We start from the raw sequence: 18,898 nt of genomic DNA on the forward strand, positions 1-18,898 counted from the left end.
AGGGCCTGCTTTTCCAGCAGGCACAGCCCACCCAAGCCTCACTTGTTCTGTTCGATTAGCAGCTGCAGGGTTTTGGGCTCGGTCAGGGCCACATCGGCATCTATGCTGAAGTAGTAGGTGCAGCCACGGTCCTGCCGGCACAAGTCCCTGCAGGGAGGGGGACACAGGGTCAGCGGGGACAGGGTTCTGGCGCCAGCCTCCCCACCCAGGATCCCAGAGCTACCCCCAGGCTGCAGTCGCCAACCATTGCCCATATCTACGATCACCAGGTACCAGCCAAGGGTCTTTAGGGAGCTCAGGCCAGCCCTGCTGCAGGTTGGGACCAGCCACCTCCAGGTCCCTCCCAACTCTGAGACCCAACCCCTGGGCTACGGAGCTGTCAAGACAAGGCCCAGAGCCTGGCAAGTGGTGTCTAGTGCCCTGAAAACCTTGCTACTGGCGAGAGCAGGCCCACAGACAGGTGCCTACACTGCCCGGGGCTGTGGGTAAACTGTTTCTGCCTTTCTGGAGGAGAGTTTGACAACTTGTACCCAAAGCCTTAAAAACCTCATACTAAGTAAAGTAAGTCAGACAGAGAAAGACAAATGTCATATCACTTATGCATGGATTCTAAAAAAGTTAATACAAACCAACTTATTTACAAAACAGAAATAGACTCACAGACATAGAAAACAAACTTATGGTTACCAAAGGGGAAAGGGGAGGGGGAGAGATAGATTAGGAGTATGGGATTAACAGATACAAACCACTACATATAAAATAAAAAATAAGGATTTACTCTCCAGCACAGAGAACGATATTCGATATCTTATAATAACCTATAATGGAAAAGAATCTGAAGCTGTACACCTGAAATTAACACAATATTGTAAGTCAACAATAGTTACATTAAAAAAAAAAAATCTATGTTTTTTTTGTTTATCTGGTGCCGGGCTCAGCAAACTACGGGCCACAGTCCAAATCTAGCCCACTGCCTGGTTAGCTCATGAGCTAAGAACGGTTTGTTGTGTTTTTTTAATTTATTTTATTGAAGTATAGTTGATTTACAATGTTGTGTTAATTTCTGCTGTACGGCAAAGTGATTCAGTTATACATATATATAAATATATATACACACACACATTCTTTTTCATATTCTTTTCCACTATGGTTTATTGCAGGATATTGAATATAGTTCCCTGTGCTATACAGTAGGACCTTGTTGTTTTTGTTTGTTTGTTTTGCGGTAGGCGGCCCTCTCACTGTTGTGGCCTCTCCCGTTGCGGAGCACAGGCTCCGGACGCACAGGCTCAGCGGGCATGGCTCACAGGCCCAGCCGCTCCGCAGCATGTGGGATCTTCCCGGACCGGGGCATGAACCCGTGTCCCCTGCATCGGCAGGCGGACTCTCAACCACTGCGCCACCAGGGAAACCGCAGGCCCTTGTTTATCCATCTTATAGATAATAGCTTGCATCTGCTAATCCCAAACTCCCAATCCATCCCTCCCCACCCTATCCCACAACTCTGTAAGAACAGTTTTACATTTTTTTTTTTTTTTTTTTTTTTTTTTTTTTTTTTTTTTGGTGAACCGGGATGTCCCCTGCATCGGCAGGCGGACTCTCAACCACTGCGCCACCAGGGAAGCCCCAGTTTTACATTTTTAAATGGTTGGGGAAAACAAAAATCAAAAGAAGTCATATGAAAATCCTATGAAATTCAAATTTCAGTGTTGATAAATAAAATGTTATTGGAGCACTGCCACACTCATTCATGCTCCAATAGCCGGGGTGAGTGGTCACAGCTGAGCCCACAAAGCCAATTTACACAGATTTACTAGCTAGTCCTTTATAAAACATTTGCCAGTCTCGGATCTGGACTTTCTAATTCTTTTATAGTCAACACAAATTACTTGTTTGTTTTAATGATAAAGGAAAAAAAAATCAGAGATTGTTTCTCTATTGTCAGCATTTATCTACTCTGGGCCTCCAGTCCTTCCTCTTTCTCTCATTTGCTTCCTGAATCCAATTGACAGTGCTCAGCCCCTCCCAGGAGCACCGAGGTTGGCTCAACTATTTCCCCATTTGAGAGATGGGAACACTGAGGCCCAGAGAGGGGCAGGACTTGCTGGAGACCACACAGCCTTCTGAACCTGTCTCCCCGCCTGGTGCTCCTGATACTGCAGCCCCTCTGCCACGACCCCCAACTCACACGCCCATGTTCCTGGCGTCCGCGTTTGCCACCCGCACCTCGGGGCCCAGCAGTTTCACAGACAGGTACTCGCTGCCATGCTCTGCCAGGAACTGTTCCACCTGAGTCTTATGTTGCTGCTCCTGGGGGTGAGGGGATGGAGGGTGAGGATGAGGCTTTACCCCAGGGACCACAGCACCTTCTGTTACTGCAGGCTGCTCTCCGTCATTCCTGGGGCATCCCTGGCCATCTGCTTTCCTATCCCCAGAACTCTGCCCACGCCAGACCTTCTGCCTGGAGTGCCCTTCCTGGCCATCCTTGGACCATCCTCCTCTGACCAGGCCAGGCCCACAGGCCTCTTAAGAGCCTCTGTCACCAGGACAGTGCCCCTCACCCCACAAGCCACACACCCATAGTCGCTGATTCTGCTGGGCCAGGGTGTGGCCCAGGGGGGTCTGCTTTGCTATAAAATGCTCCAGGCGATCTTCAAAGTGCACTCGGAAAAACAGTTTATACCTGGAGCCCCTGCACCGGGAAGCGGAAGGAGCAGGGTGTTTAGAAACAAACCCAGGGTTCAGAGAGAAACCCAGCTCTGCCCTGATTCGCTGCATGAACTTGGACAAGTCACTTCACCCGTCTCAGCTTCAGTTTCCTCCTCTGTAAAATGGGAGGGCGATCATGCCTCCCTCACGGGGTCACTGCAAGGACTCAACAAGGCAGAGCACAAAGTAGGTCCTCAAAGACTGCCTGGAACAGTTCTCTTTTTCTATACAAAGTCACAGTTCATGCGTGTGAGGTTTGATGTCTCCAGTGAAGCTGGGAGCCTCCCAAGGGCAGGACCTACACCCTTGTCCTGTTTCCAGGTGGCACAGTTGAATGAATGTCTGTGACCCATGCAGAGCTGAGCTGAGTGGGGGACCACAGGTCCCTGGGGGTGGGGTGCAGACAGTCAGGGCCGAGAGGTCTCGGAAAGGGGTGGCCCTAGACGGGGCAGCTGAGAAGACTCTAGGGAAGGCAAGGAGGCTAAACAGCAGGTAGAATTTGGAGAGCGTATCTGGCTTCTCTCAGCAAAAGCTGAGAGGTGGGACTTTATCTGGCTGGGAAGGAGAGGCAGGCAAGGGAGGGAGCTAGCCCTGCGAGCCACAAAGTAGCAGGCCTCCAGGCCCTCCCCGATTCCTCAGAAGGTACTCAAAGAATGAAAACCAATTTGACCATCACCAGGTCAAATCAGGAAAGACAGCCTGGACCAGGAAGGGAAACAATGACAATGACATCAGCTGAGAGCACCTACTATGCAACTTGTTTAATGCTTGCAGGAATTCTACGTGGCCTGCTCTAACATTATCCCTATCTAATAGACCTAAGAGATGAGAAAACTGAAGCCCAGAGAGGTTGAATAACATGCCCAAGGTCACACAGCTAATATAAGCAATGACGTTGGGGTTCAAACCCGGCCAGTCTGACTCCAGAGTGAACCCAGCAACTGGGGATACAGCCCACTGCCCGCTTCCGTTTGGCCCAGACAACCCTCGTTCAGTCACTTCCTCAGCGGTCTCAGGGCGTCTTGTGAGGCTGAGCCCTTGACCCAAGCCACACGGCGACCCCACCAAGTGCCTGCTACTCACATGGCTGTGAATGAAAAGCCGCAGCCGTTTCCGGGGGTAGTGGAGGCGCAGGAGACGCTGGAAGAACAGGGACAGGAACGGCGTGGGCTGTTCGATGAACACACCAACCAGGACCGTGGGCAGAGCTTCATCCTGCATGGGGAGAGGGCGGCACAAGAGTCCGGCGATGTCCAGCCACTGCGCCACCGCTGAGCCCCGAGGATGGCCTGAGGGATCTGGAGCCACAGGCAGACGCTTGCGGACTTCGCAGGAAAGGGGCCTGGGACGGGGCGCTCCGAGCAGGATGTGCAGATGGCAGAGGCAGGGACTGGCAGGGAAACAGCAGGAGGCCGTGCCTGCCGGGGACGAGAGCAGCGTGAGCCCAGACTTGGAGCGAGGACAGGTTGACGGCACGCCGTCGGGAGGGCTTGGCTGGCATGGGGTCTGAGGTGGGCCTTAAATGAGGAGTGAGTTTCGTGGGATGGGGAGAAGGCTGCAGGAGTACCCGAAGGACCAGACAGAAGAAACCAGAACGTAGGCATCTGGGGGAAGCTGGAGCGTGTAGTCTGAGAAGGTTTCCAGGAGGAGGTGCATAGGTGAGGCGGGGGAGGATGGAACCCCAGACAGGGAGGTGACCCCTTTACCTCCCACCAAAGACAACAGAGTCTCCAGAATCCACCATCCTCCCCTCCCCGAGGGACGGAACCCCGGGGTCCAGCAGCCTCACCCCGATGCCCTTGAGGCTGCGCAGGCCCTCATCACACACAGCACATCCCGTCTCAAAGGTCCAGAAGCGTGGGATGTAGTTGCCCAGGTAGTTCAGCTGCAGCTGTGGGGAGACGAGGGGTCTGAGAGGAACCAGGCTCAGCCCCCCCCCCGCCCCCTCCAACCAACAAGGCACATCTCCCTGGGCCCCTTGTGGGCCTGCACCCCAGCCTCCCCTAAGGGGACAGAAATGTGGCTTTATTTGGGGTGGGACTTGGAGAGCATGTCCGTCCCCCTGGAGATCACCAAAGCTGCTCTGAGGGAGGGCCAAGGGAGGACTCAGTGCTCTGGTGCTTCTTCATCTTTGGATCTCCTGGGAGCTTGTAAAATGCAGATTCCTGAGCCCCACCCCTGCAGACATTCCAAATGAGCGGCTCTTGGGTGGCATCAGGAAATCTGCATTTGAACACCCTCTCCTTCCCCTCCGTCCACGTGATTCTGACGAGGGTGGTCAAGGACCACACTCCAAGAAATGTGCTGTGATCCAGGGGCCCGTTCCCCAGGGGCCAGTTGGGTCTGGCCTGCTCCCCCGCCCCTTCTGTAGCTCTGGGAGCACAGGGAACAGTCTGTCCTGTTCAGGGCTGGCGAGTCCTCAGGCCCTGCTACGAACATTCAATCGATGTTTGTTGAATGTAGAAACAAGCCTGCCCGGGAGTGGCAGAGTACAGATGACTCAGGGCAGCCCAGTCTGGGCCTGGATACGGACAGGAGCCTCCTTTGTGGACCAGCAGAGATGGACAGGGCATCACCAACCACCACAGTAAGGAACTCAGATGTGAGGTCAGAGGCAATGAGTGGGTCCCAGGTGGGTGGCCCTGACCCCAAGGAGAAGCTGTGGTGTCACAGTGGGAGCACAGTTGGGATTCTGGACACCCATCCCACTCTCCCCCGGGAGCTGGGGCCCCTCCCTACCTTGGTAGGCCCATTGCCATGAATCAGGACTGGGAGGGTGTCGTAAGCCAGGTTCCTTGCTCTCACTTGGCCCATTTCAAACTTGAGCACCACCTCATCTGTGGGGGCAGAAAGCAGAGACCTGTCCAGCATCAGGCCCACAGGCCAAGCTCCAGGGCTGACAGGATGGGCTAGAATCCGAAGCCTCCCCCAGTGAGGCCCTGGGCTAGTCACTTCACCTCTCTGAGCCTCAGTTTCCTCATCTGTAAAATGGGGGTTAGAGTGGGAGGATTCCGTGTCCTGCGAGTACTTAGCACCACGCCTGGCACGTGGTAAGCGTGGAATCCATGGCAACCCCTACTGTTTGTTGTGATTACTTACTAGAGCCAGAAGCAGAGGATGGGAGCAAGCAAAGACCTGGAACATCCCAGCTCCAGGTGCAGTTCAACCAGCAGGGAGGCCTGGGTCGGGCAGGGACAGATCCTGTCCCGGTGGAGAAAGCCCCTGCCATAGGGTCCCAATACCCTAGCTCTGACCTGGTCAGTCTGCACGTAAGACAGCGGGTAGGACGCTGCCTTGCCTGACAGTTATAAAAGGCAGAAGGGCCTTTTCCCAGAGGCCTGAGAAGATGCCGGGCTGGGAGGCCTTTTGTGGTAGGTGATCATGTGATGGGAGCCCCTCTGTGCAAGCTCCCGATCCACCTAAGAGGTGGTCTGGACCCAGCTTCTTAACATACGTTCACAAACTCCCGGAACCCACAGGCCAAAGCGTGCAATGCTTCTGCACCTCCCTGGGAGGGGAGCCGGAGCTCTCCTCAGATTCTCAAAGGGGTCCATTTACCCCATTAAATCACCAATCAGTGATCTGGTCCAAATTCTCTTTTCTAAGCATGGGAAAACTGAGGCCTGAGGGGTGTGTGTGTGTGTCTTGCCTGAGGTCACCCAGCAAGGTAGTGGCAGAGCAATGTCATCACCAGCCACCGGCATTTGTGGTTTCAAGGGCCAAGTGGCCTCTCCGCTTCCGAAGTCATCCATCAACTCCCTGCCCCCAGCGCAGGCAGTCTTCACCTGCGAGGTGGGAGGGCAGGGGAAGGAGGCGAAGCAGGCTCACTTCTAAAGACCAGTCATGCAGGGCAGGGATCAGTTACCCGCTGAGTGCAACACCCAGCTCCTCCCAGGCTGAGCCCTGGTGTCTGGCAGGCTCTCTGGAATGGCCTCTTAGCCCTCCTTTCACCACCCCTAGAGAGACACAGCTCCGCCCCCACAGGACATCCAGGTGGTCTCTGGGGACCTGGGGATGAGGTGGGCGACATCCCCGCACAACAACCCAAGAGGAACCTCCTCGGCTCGGGCCCTGCCTGGAATCCTCATCTCCTTACCACTCCTCTCAGGATCCCCCTCCCTGTCAGGGTTGCTCACCCAAGGCTCCATCCAGATTCTGGAAGATACGGCAACGGTGGTCCAGGGTGATATTGATCCCCTCCTGCAGGAAAGAGGGCACCAGGCTGCAGCAGGGACAGGCCCTGGCAGAGGACAAGGCTCCATCACCCAGTGTGGGGAATCTGTCCTCCCACTTCTGCCACTTCCTTTCCCCACAGCCACTTTGCCCTGTCACATCAGGGCAGCTGGGAGCCTTGGGAAGGCCAGCCAGTGGCCAAGACCCTGGGATCTACTAGTCTAGTGGCTCTATTCACAGAGAACCAGGGACTCTCAGAACTGGAAGGAATCCAAGGAAACAGCTGGTTCAACTACGACAACCATAGTACTAACAGATGCTTGTTTAGCGCTTTACTATGTGCCAATCACATCCTAAGTGTTATACGTACATTAATTTAATCCACACAACACCCCTGAAGATCCCACATGTCGCGGAGCAACTAAGCCCGTGCGCCACAACTACTGAGCCTGCGCTCTAGAGCCCACGAGCCACAACTACTGAGCCCGCGTGCCACAACTACTGGAGCCCACGTGCCTAGAGCCCGTGCTCCACAATAAGAGAAGCCACGGCAATGAGAAGCCCGCGCACCGCAACGAAGGGTAGCCCCCGCTCGCCGCAACTAGAGAAAGCCCGCGCGCAGCAGCGAAGACCCAACGCAGCCAAATAAGTAAGTAAATAAATAAATAAAAATTTTAAAAAACAAACAAACAAGGCACAGAGAGGTTGGATAACTTGCTCAAGGTCACACACTTAGTAATTGGCTAAGCTGGCATCTGAGCCTGGCAGCCTGGCCCTGAGGTCCACGTTCACTGCATAATGCTGCCTCTTTGAGATCTGACTGTGTCTCATGGAGCCCTAGGCCAGGCCAAGTGACACTCTAGGCTCAGCCTTCATCCCACAGAGAACAGCTCCACTGTTTTGTTTTAGGCCATGGGTTTCTGCTAGCAATGGAGGTTTCTGGAGGCAAAGGGGAAGGAGGAGGAAGGACTGAGCTAACTAAAGATCAAGTTCATAGTTTCCACTGCACAAGTCCAATTGCTTCATTTCATTATTTCATGGATAACCAAAATCGAGGCCCAAAGAGGGAAAGTGAGTTACCCTACATCACGCAGCCCAGAAAAAACAGGGGTTGGGCGGGTAAGCAGGGAAGAATCCAGGAATACTGACACCCCTCAAGGGCTCCCTAAATTTCCTGCCTGCCCAGAGGACACCGGCTGGCTTTGGGGCTACACTGGCCCAGTTCTACTGCCTCCATTCCCCTCAATGATCTCTGCTTTTCTTTTTTTGGCCTTGCCACGTGGCTTGAGGAATCTTAGTTCCCCAACCAGGGATTGAACCCGCACCCTCGGCAATGAAAGTTCAGAGTCCTAACCCCTGGACCACCAGGGAATTCCCCAATGATCCCTGCCTTGAGACAGGCTGAGAGGCCTAGCTTCTGGGGCCCCGGTCCAGCCAAGATCACATCAGCCCCCTAGAAACCCTCCAGGTAGGGTTGGGCAGGGGCAGCTCAGCCTGTCAGTTCCTTTCATGACCATCCTCACCACCTGACATGAGGTTGTAAATTCCTTGTGTCCCCAGCTTGAAGGTCCACGAGGGCAGAGACCCCAACTGTCTTGTTCATTGCCATATCCCTGCCCTACACCTGACAGTGTCTCACACACCACAGGCACTCAATAAATACCTGCTGAAAAAATGAGTGAATTGAAGAATAGATAAATGGAGTGTCAATGCCCAACCCAGGGGGTCAGACCTGGGGGGCAGGGGCTGCTCCCAGTGCCACCTGGTCTGGGGGAATCCAGCGTCAAGATCCCACAGTCCCACCCACTGCCTCTTACCCTCTTCTCCGGGTCCAAGAAGATCTTGGTGTAAAAGAGCTGGTCACTGTCACTGTCCTGACCCTCCCACTCGGCCACCAGTTTGCTGAGGTTGGGGGCATAACCGATGAAGCCTGGGGGTGGGGGACACACAGAGACAGACACTTAGCTTCCGGCCTCTAAGCCAGGGGCCTCTTCCCAGCCTCCCCTCTCATCCACCTCCCTCTTCCTTACCCATAAGCCCCGCCTCCTCTCAGAAGCCCTCCTGGATTGAGAAGAGGTGATGTCTACAGGTTGGAAACAGCCTGCCAGTTAATGCCACTTGGTGACAAGTTCCCACTGAGCCCAGAGAGAAAAATCAGTGCTGTCCATTAAGCTGCACCAGCTCAGGTCCTGGGTACCACACAGGTGGTGAATAAATGAATTAGACCAGAAGCCCAGGAGAGCAGGGCTGGTGGGGCATAGGCTTGGAGCCCCTTTTGTCTGAGAAGTTATCTGAGAAACTTGACCCAGAGAAGGGCAGAGGCTGAGCCAAGGTCACACAGTATAGGAGGGCTTAGAGGGTAAGGCCCACACAGCCCCCAGGCTACAGTGCAGACTGGTGAGAAGGGAAGAGAAAAAGGAGAAGGTGGGCAGCCAGGGAGGGCCCTGCCCTAGGGGACACCTCTACCCCTGGGCCAGGGCCAGGCCATCTGGACTGTGCTAACTCTCTTGGCCAATGGGGAAACGTGGTCCCTGGGGGTGGATCCCCCTTCCGTGGCTGGACAGAGGAATCCAGAATAAAATATGGATTTTATTCTCCGTGCAGTAGGAAGTCACTGAGTGATGCGTGCAGACTCGCATTCGGCTGCTGGGTGGAAGATGGACTGGAAGGGGCGAGGGTAGAGGCTGGCAGAGCAGTTAGGAGACCACTGCCTATGCCAGGGGCCCCAAGAGGCAGCGGCAAGGGGCGTGGACATGAGAGGGCAGATTCCAGGGATCTTTTGAACTGGAAGTGGTGTGACCTGTGGATGGACTAAGGTGCGGGAAGGCAAGGGAGGAATCAGGGGTGACTCCCGACTCCCTGTTTTGCCCTGTGCAGATGGGGGGCTATTGAATGAGACAAGGAAGATTGCAGAGAAGCTGATTTAAGGGTTAAAAAATCAGGAGTGCTACTGAGGTCATTCTGCATTCAGGACCCGTGAGCCATCCGCATGGGATGTCAAGCCAGGGGGGATCCGCACCCAGGCAGCAGACGGACCCCTCTGGAGCCTGCCCAGCCTGCCACACACTCCGCACCCGGGCCCCTCACCTCCAGAGCCCAGGAACCTCTTGCCGTCAGATACCACCGGGTACTTGGCCTCCAGCCTGCGGTCCGGGTAGATGAGCTCCTCGGCAGAGAAGACCACCTGGCTTCTGGCCTGCCGGAACTTCTTCAGGAGCTCTCGGGGCCCCGAGGCAAACACCACGTCGTAGCTATGGCCAGAGCCGGGAGAAGACAGGGCAGGGCAGAGGTGAACAGGGAGGAGAAGGGGCGGGGGAGAGGGGGGCAGGGGCTCAGGAGGGTCCAGGCAGGAGGAGACCAGGGATCAAGGCTCCCCCACACCTCCCACGCCAGCCCCAGGCCACGTCTGGCAAATAGATCTGCTCTGTTGCCTTTGCCCCTGCCCACCACGTTTCCACCCCCTTCCTGGGCAGAGACGTGGTCCCCATAATCTGTGCCCATCTCACACTCAAAGCATAGCTCACCATACCTGGGCAGGTCCCCCCACCCATCTTTTCACCAAGAGTGGACATGGGTCTTTTCTGGGGTTCACAGACCCCTTAAAACTGCAGGCAACCTTAGCTAGAGTAACCCCCCTCATCCCTGATGTCCTGGCAGGACCTCATTCTAGAATATTCCTCTACCTCTCAGCTGCCTACCTGTCTGTGAAGAGAATGACCAGGTTCTCCTTGTCTGCGTGCTTCTCCAGGGCTTTCTTCAGTAGTCGAACCTTCAGCCCTCCACCTGCCGACATCTCCTTCTCCCCATGCCAGTCCTCCCCCAGCCCCAGCGCCTGCAGAGAAAGGCCCCTTAACATGAGCTTTCGGTAAAGAAAAGATCTGGCCAGCTCAATTTCCAACCCCACCTGGGCAGTGCACATCTGTGCTTCTGTCTGTGTCCAGCACCTCCTCCCCTCCCTGTGGGAAACCATTCTAAGACATCTGTGGGGCTGAGCAGGCTCCTGGTGTGGTCATGTGACCATGGCTGGCCAATCAGAGTCTCCCATCTCTCCCAGAGCCAGGAGTTTGAGCATGTAGCCCAAGTAGGGCCTATCAGAGTCTTCCCTGGGACTGTTCTGTTAAAAGTAAGGAAAGGTTGTCTTGTTCTGCTGAGGTTGTGAAGCTGGGGCATGTGGGTCTATGGCTGGTGGTCATCCTGCTACCATGTAGAGAGAGCATGTCTGCAAATGAAAACAAACAGGGCCTAGAGATGGAAAGACAAGGCCCTTACCATGCTGCTTGAACTCCTAGATCCAGCTATGCCTGAAGCAACCCGCTGCCTCAAGCCCCATTTATGTAAACTAATACACTTTCTTATAATGAATTTTTAAAAATTTATTTATTTTATTTATTTATTTTTGGCTGCATTGGGTCTTTGTTCCTGCACACGGGCTTTCTCTAGTTGTGGTGAGCGGGGGCTACTCTTCATTGTGGTGCGTGGGCTTCTCATTGCAGTGGCTTCTCTTGTTGCGAAGCATGGGCTCTAGGTGCGCAGGCTCCAGTAGTTGTGGCGCGTGGGCTTAGTTGCTCCTCGGCATGTGGGATCATCCTGGACTAGGGCTCGAACCCCTGTCCCCTCCACTGGCAGGCAGATTCTTAACCACTGCGCCACCAGGGAAGCCACAAACTAATACACTTTCTTTCTGGCTTAAAGCCACTACACTGCAAGCTGTGTAGGCAGTGCCCTGGTCTGTCTCGTCCATCATTCTGTCCCCAGTGCCAACCACGGCACCTGACACAAGGAGGCACTCAGCACACTCAGTGAAATGGAGGAATCTCTCCCTGCGGGGCTCAGCCCCACAGACTGCATGCACAGGACATGAAATCCATGCCACCAATGGACATGGCGTTAGCTTGTGTTTCTTTACAGCAGTGTTTATACAGGTAAGATATCCAGACAAGGGCATCCCCAAATCACCTGGGAGGCCTTGTGGAAATGCTGATCCCCAGGCCCTACCCTCTAAACTAGCCACAGGTCCCCAGGTGATTCTTATGCACTAACATGAGTACGCCCACATACCTCTCGAGTCTCACCTTCCACACACCCTCTGTCTCCAGCACCTGCTAGACTTTGCTTATGTTCTTCCCATCTTACTTTTCCAGAAGATTTCCCTTTGGGCCCAAGTCAGTTTGGGAAAGGCAGACATCCAGCTCCTGGACTCTCCCACCACCCCTCGGCTATCTCTGCCCCACCTGGGGAGCCCCTTACCTGGATCTTGTAGTTGAAGAACTGAGCTGAGCGCTTGAAGCGTCGGAACCCCTCGGTCTCCTTTGTGGCCACCGTGAGGACCAAAAGGTTGTCTAGGGACAGAGAAGGGAATGAAGGATGAAGAGAGGTGACAGCAGGAATGGATGACCGTGCCCAGCGGGATGTGTCAAATCCCACAGGACGTATCTTCATGTCAACCCATTATAGACAAGGGCCCAGGGCCCAGATAGGAAGAGACACACCTAAGATTACTCAGCTGGTTAATGACAGAGCTGGGACATAACCTGGGTCTCCCAATTCTCCTTCAGGGCTCCGTTCATCTGGTAACTGACCAATGTGGCAGGAAGTACCCAGAGCAGAGGTGTCTGCACCTTGCATTGTGAGACTGGGTCTCTCTGGATTTAGGAGCAGAGGAAAGGATTTGCTCTGAATGCTGAACAACAGGAGGACCTCTCTGGCCGATATCAGACATTAGCCTGGCAACAATCACAGCTCTCCATGCCTGCACTCAGGGCAGACATTGCTAATCAATCCCAACAGACTTTCTTGCTGAGCCTCACTTGGCCTTGGATTCTCCCAACACTGTGAGAACCAATAAGAGCTGGCCTGCAGTGGAAACTGACTTGAAATCCTGGCCTTTGGCCAGAGCGGCTATGCTACCTTTTTAACGAGGGACCTCTCTGGGCTCTGTAGTGTGGCTTCACCTCTGCAACAGAACCTGCTGAAAACACTCCCAGATGCCATTTCTGGGAGCCGTGAAGAAGCACCTCCCAGACCATACTTTGAGGCTGTGTTCTACGAGAAGTGAAGGCTCTGGGAGTCCCCTGGTGGCCTAGTGGTTAGGATTTCGGGCTTTCACTGCTGAGGCCCTGGTTCAATCCCTGGTCGGGGACCTGAAATCCCACATGCCACGCTGCACAGGAGAAACAAACAAAGAAATTCCCTGTAGCTGGCCTGGTTAGGCTCCTAGCTCTGCTCCTCACCAACTGTGTGACCTCGGGAAAGTCCTTGACCCTTCTGAGCTGGTTTCCCCCTTGTAAAATAGGGATAGTAGTAGTACCTACTTCCCAGGGCTGCTGGACTAATTAAATGAGATCAGGCCTGTAAAATCCCTGTTGGGATACTGGCACACACTAAGCTATTATTGGTGCTTATTACTGAGAGACAAACGCCTTGCTCTGGCATTCAAGGCCCCCCCGTTGATTGGCCTGGTGACACACTCATTCCCTCCATTGAGTGGGCCCTCCTCCTGGCTGGGCTCCTCCCTCCTGCTAGGGCTCCCTCTCTCTGCTCTTTCTCTAACCTTCCTCCAGGTCCCAGGGCCAGCGATACTTCTTCCCTGCCACCACCTCTATGAAGCCTTCTTGGATTTCTCCTGACCTCTCTCTGGGCAGAGGGCAGGACCCCACTTTGCAGCGCCCATCATTGTTTCACTAGGTGAGCCTTACTTCCCTGGGGTCCAGGTCTTAACGCTTTTCTGGGTGAAGCGACTCACCAAGTGGCCAGGCCAGCACAGGCAGGTAAGGCCCTCCCACCTCGACCTCCCCAGGAAGTCAGGAGGAGCCTGGACTAAAAGAACAAAGGAGTCCAGCCTGACAGAGCTGGCTGAGCCGAGGGGCAGGCTGCTGGTCCCAGATCAAGGGGTTGGTGCCAGGTGGCCCAGCCAGGACTGGCAAGAATCTGCTGCGGGTGGGTCCAGAGACCTGGGGCAGAAGCGGGTGGATTCATTAGGCCGATATGGAGAGGGGAGACCTCACCATCTGACCCTGGGGTCCAGGAAAGAGGGGTGCTGCTCACACTTGGGGAAGGGCTCCCCCCAGCTCCTGCCAGGATGGTTAAGTCTGCCCTCAGGCAAACAGAGCCAGAGCCCCAGCTCTGAGGCCCTCTTGTCGACAACAGGGGCTGCTGGGGACAGGAAGAGTGTCACATTTCATGGATGGAAAAAGCCAGCGTGTGTATCTATGTGAGATTCTGGATTCTCCATTGGACCAGGGCTCCTGAAGTCAGGAAGTGGGGGAGGGGAAGTGAGGAACCCAAGACTCAGACACCGTAACCTGCCCAAGGGAGCCACGAAGTGGCAGCACCATGATTTGGACACAGGTACCCGGACCCAGAATCCCCTCTCTTCACCTCTGCATGCACTGCTCAGGCCTGGGACGTGGCCAGGCATCCATCTCCAACCGTCTAATGAGACTGTCCAGCTCAGGCCATGCTGGACCCTCCCCACATGCCCAGCCTGTCTCCACTCAGTTTTCCTGCCAGGTGCTCGCAATGGTGCCTTAACAAATCCTGGGTTCCTTGGGCAACACAACGCCCACTCTCCTGGCCAAGGACCCCACAAAATCCCCCAGTGCAGAGGGTCCCAAACCTGCCTACATATTGGCATCACAAGGGAGGCTGTGAAATCCACATTCTTGGGCCCCAGGACCACAGATCTGAGATGGACCCAGGAGTCTGGATTTGTCCTACATTCCCCTGGTGATTTCTGATGTCAGCCACGTTTAGAAACCGCTGGTCCAACCCATCCCTTGGTCCTCTGACTCTGGGCTCCAGTGCAGGGGCCTGGGAGGTGGTTCACAGTAAGAGAACTCAAGGCAGGCCCCTCCCCTAAGGGACCCTGGCATCACCCCTCAACACCCCCAAGAAACTGCGTCGCTGAACCCAGCCGGCACCCCATTCCTTTGTCCTGCCTGCAAAGCTTGCTCCTTCCCCTGAAAAGGCCCCAGGCCACTTCCTCCAGGAAGCCCTCCTCAATCTCATCCCCTTACCCAGTCAGTCCTCGGCCCGTGAAGTCTCCATGTGCACAGTAGGTGAAGTACCGGTACAAACTTCCTCCTCCCTTTGCCAGGCCAGGCCCACGTCTCTATTTCCTTGGTGTCCCTCCCCCTCCCCAGGACTCGGAGTGAGTGTGACTTGGGCCTCAGGTGCAGTGTCTGGCCTTCAGGAGCCCTGTGGAGATGACTAGTAAGCGCTAGCACTGTTGAGCCTTTTCTAGATGCCATGCACCTTGTGAAGCATGTTACATTCATTATCAAATTTAACCATCAACACCCTGTGCGGTAGGGGATATTTCTACCCCCCCTTCTACAGGTGAGGAAACTGAGGCACAGAGCGGCTATATAACCTCGAGGTCACAGGACCTCGAAGTGAGACGGAAACGAGCTGGAATTCCAAATGCCCATGCCCTTCACCACACTGTTTCCCTGTCCAACATCCCGGAATGCTGGGAATCCCAGCTGTAGACTGAATCCAGCATTTCCAGCCACCTTCTCTCAGGCCTCCCCAGTGTGGGCACCCGCTCCAGTCACTGGATGAGGCCTCTTCCCAACTCACCGCACATCCAAGCTCTGGGCAGCCTACAGGGTGACAACGTGGCCCAGGGCCCCGCCCACCTGCTTCTGTCTGGCCCAGCCAGCCGCCTTGGGCTGAGGCCAGGGCCCACATGAGGCCCGACACACAGGGCTCTTGGTCCCCCTGACCCGCTGCTCAAAGTCCAGCAGTGGTTTCCCCAGATGGATGACCCATGATCCAGGGTCAGCAGAGACAAACCAGAGAGCAGAGTAGAGTGGCAAACTGCCACAGATTGCTGGGACAGTAACTTAGCCTCTCTGTGCCTCTGTTTTCTTATCTGTAAAATGGGAGTAATAACAATAGTACCAGGGAATTCTTTGGCGGTCCAGGAGTGGTTAGGACTCTGCGCTTTTACTGACAAGGGCCCGGGTTCAATCCCTGGTCAGGGAACTAAAGTGCTGCTCTGGGGGGCAGGGATGGAGAGGAGCTGCCTTCCTGAGAGTGAGAATGACGGGAAGTGGGGGGGGTGCACGGGGGCCTTGCGGGGAGTGCAGACATCTCTCTGGGATCCTAAGAGAAGGCTGAGGACTCAGGCCCTATTCGGCTGTGCTCCTTCAGATGCCACCTCCTCTCCCCAAGCAGTGCCGGTCCAGGCAAGGGGGTGGATGGTCAGCGTGTGGCCTTGGCTCCCAAGGCACAGTACGGTCATGACACACCCAGTCTGCTCTCTGGGGAGGCGGGAATGAATGAAGCTCCTCTCCCATCCCCCACACCCACCTGGGGCTGGAACAGAAGCCAGGAGATGGGGATTCCCAGGGCTGGAGCCAGCCCTGCCTCTTCCCCAGGTCTGGCCTCCCACTCATTTCCTCCACCTCAGGGCTCCTGAGACTCCCCCACCCCGACACACACACAGCCAGCTGGGTCTGCCTGCTTCTCCGTTTCCTGCGGCAGAACAGCACGACCTGAAGCTCCGACCCAAGCCCAGCCGGCATCCCTGGAGTCTCAGGTCTCAGCGGCCATCAGGCTCGGGCTGCTCCTTCCCTCTCCGTGGCCAGATGAAGGCCTGCAGGGAAAGGCATGGGCCCAGGGAGAGAGGGGGTCTCAGCCAGAAGCAACTACAAAGAGAAGGACGGGGGCTTCCCTGGTGGCACAGTGGTTGGGAGTCCGCCTGCCGATGCAGGGGACGCGGGTTCGTGCCCCGGTCCGGGAGGATCCCACATGCCGTGGAGCGGCTGGGCCCGTGAGCCGTGTCCACTGGGCCTGCGTGTCCGGAGCCTGTGCTCCGCAACGGGAGAGGCCACAACAGTGAGAGGCCCACGTACCACAAAAAAAAAAAAAAAAAAAGAAGAAGGACGGACCATGTTGCTCCTGGACTCTCCCACCCCCTCAGCTCTGTGCAAATTTGCTTGTTTGGATGCCGCTTTGTTGAAGGCCTTTTTCTTTCCCCCACATCAGTCTGGGGCCCCCCCAGCGCAGGGCACTGTCTCCTCCCTCAGGCACAGGGCTCTCTGGGAGCAGAGGGCTGTGTCTCCCCCATCAGACTGGGCGTCCACTGGGGTGAGGAGCTCTGTGTCCTCCCTCAGATTGGGAGCACACTGAAAGGGACAACTGTCCCTCTTTCTATCCGTGTATCTCCCGGCAACACCTGCCCCCCCATCTGGAGCTGGGGGTCAGCAGGAATGAGCAGAGGCTCTGAGTCCCAGTCAATGATGCCACTTCCAATCAGCTGTGGCAACCTGAGACCAGGTGTTTAACCGTTTAGGGTCTCAGTCTTCCTATCTGTAAAATGAGGCCAATGATTCCTTATGTATCAAAAGGCTCTGAATGGAGCAAGGGAAGCACAGGGCCTCAAACTTGAGAGCGGCCTGACTTTCGCCACATGCCTGGGGACCCGCTTACTATCTACTAGGTGCTTTACCTGGATTATCTCAGCAACACCCTGAATCCTGTACCCTCTGTGGGGGCTGCCTTGTGTCTACTTTGTCCCCTCCCATCACCTGCTAGGGGTCAGGGCACCTGAAGCCTTGTCATCAATTTGGTCCCTCCAACTCATCTCCCAGGCTTCATCACCTCCCTGGGCAGCTGGAGTTTTTCTCCTGGGATGGTCTGGGGTGGAGGGAGCCTACATCAGCAAAAGCAGAGGGAAGAGAGGCCCAGGGGGAAAAAAAGCCAGCAACTGGACCCAGGCCACAGGACCTCTGCACACACCACCAGCCCAGCCCTGTGCTTAGCACCTCCCTCACTGTATTTTTTGACCTGTCTTACTGCCCTGCTGGGATACTCCAGGAAAGCTGGCAGCGCTGGGCCAAGAAAGAAAATGCCTTTATGGGCTGGGCATTGAGCTGAACTCTCACCAACAGGCCTCATCCCACGGAATCCTTGTCAAGTGCTCTAGGACGCAGGTATCATCACACCTGTTTTGCAGGCTAGAACAGCAAGCCTCGTGGAGATTAAGCACCACTGTTTTACCACGGGAGACGCGTGGCCTTGGGCAGAACCTGGCACAAAGGAAGTATTCAAGAAATGGTGGTTCCCAGCCCTTTTCCTGGCCCAAGGGTCTGCTAAACTACCATCCTGCCCCACTCTGGTTCCCAGTTTCCCTAGAAGAGTGGACCAAGGGGAACGGGGAATGATGGAGGGTGTGGTCAGTCTGGCTCTGCTTCGCTGGGACTGCCAGTGGTCTGTGTCCTCCCGGGGCTCTCAGATGCTGACTGGGCGGCCCTGCAGGTGGTCCAGGGAGGGCTGGGGAGGAGAGTAGCACCCGCTCAGGATAGTGGGACACGCTTTGAAATCCAATCTGCCTTGGGGTTGTAGAAAAAGCACTAGACCCGGAGTCCAGCAGATCTGAGACCCACCGCTCCAAAGTTGGATCCCCTGGGCAGTCACTACACCTGTCTGGGCCTCAGTTTCCTCATGTGCAACCCGGAGAGAGTAAGACCCACCTGGGAGGGGCAGAGCAGACCACTGAGGACACGGGTGAAAGTACAAACGGCTCTGTGATGTGAGCCACCCCTCCTGTCGCCCACCCCGCCCAGGTAACCCGCACTCCATAGTTATGAGGTCTAGGTGTGAATCCTGATTTCAAAGCCCACAAGCGGTGTGACCTCGGGCAAGTGAATCAACTCTGGAGCCTCAGTTTTCCCAGCTAGAAAATGGAAATGACAGAAGGATGCACTTCCGAAGGTTAGGGTCCTGCTTAATCGACGTCTGACTCATAGCCAGTGCCCCACAAACGTAGTTATCGTCCTTATTATTATGAGTGCTATTATTATTTGCCCCTCTGGGTAATGAACGGGACTTGGGCCGTTCCTCCCCTCCAGCTGCCCGAAAGTGGGAAACGCAACCCTAAGAGGGGAAGTGCCTTGTCCAAGTCACCACTGAGTCAGTGGACAACTGGCCTGAACCCAGAACCCCTCGGAAGCCCAGGCCTCCCCTACAGGCCGGTCCTAACGGAGGCAGGCCCCAGACCAGCCCACCT

The 18,898-nt window shown here is 55.4% G+C and overlaps 1 protein-coding gene across 2 annotated transcripts in view; it reads right to left on the reverse strand.

The window, feature by feature from the left end:
* The window catches only part of PLOD1 (procollagen-lysine,2-oxoglutarate 5-dioxygenase 1), a 28,640-nt gene that overhangs the window by 9,408 nt on the left and 334 nt on the right, over nucleotides 1-18,898 (reverse strand). Inside the window, exons 2-12 of one of the 2 annotated variants that reach the window (XM_024749759.1) lie at nucleotides 15,078-15,090; nucleotides 12,130-12,221; nucleotides 10,581-10,714; nucleotides 9,970-10,133; nucleotides 8,700-8,812; nucleotides 6,846-6,909; nucleotides 5,449-5,546; nucleotides 4,499-4,600; nucleotides 3,793-3,924; nucleotides 2,189-2,310; nucleotides 43-147 (exon numbers count right to left, since the gene is read on the reverse strand). In XM_024749759.1, coding sequence (XP_024605527.1) covers nucleotides 43-147; nucleotides 2,189-2,310; nucleotides 3,793-3,924; nucleotides 4,499-4,600; nucleotides 5,449-5,546; nucleotides 6,846-6,909; nucleotides 8,700-8,812; nucleotides 9,970-10,133; nucleotides 10,581-10,714; nucleotides 12,130-12,221; nucleotides 15,078-15,090 — 1,139 coding nt within the window. Of the gene's footprint in view, nucleotides 1-42; nucleotides 148-2,188; nucleotides 2,311-3,792; nucleotides 3,925-4,498; nucleotides 4,601-5,448; nucleotides 5,547-6,845; nucleotides 6,910-8,699; nucleotides 8,813-9,969; nucleotides 10,134-10,580; nucleotides 10,715-12,129; nucleotides 12,322-15,077; nucleotides 15,091-18,898 lie in introns of those variants that run through there. The other variant, XM_024749758.1, reaches the window with a different exon arrangement.

The sequence above is a fragment of the Neophocaena asiaeorientalis genome, unplaced genomic scaffold, assembly GCF_003031525.2.
Source record: "Neophocaena asiaeorientalis asiaeorientalis breed wild unplaced genomic scaffold, Neophocaena_asiaeorientalis_V1.1 scaffold275, whole genome shotgun sequence".
Lineage (NCBI taxonomy): Eukaryota > Metazoa > Chordata > Mammalia > Artiodactyla > Phocoenidae > Neophocaena > Neophocaena asiaeorientalis.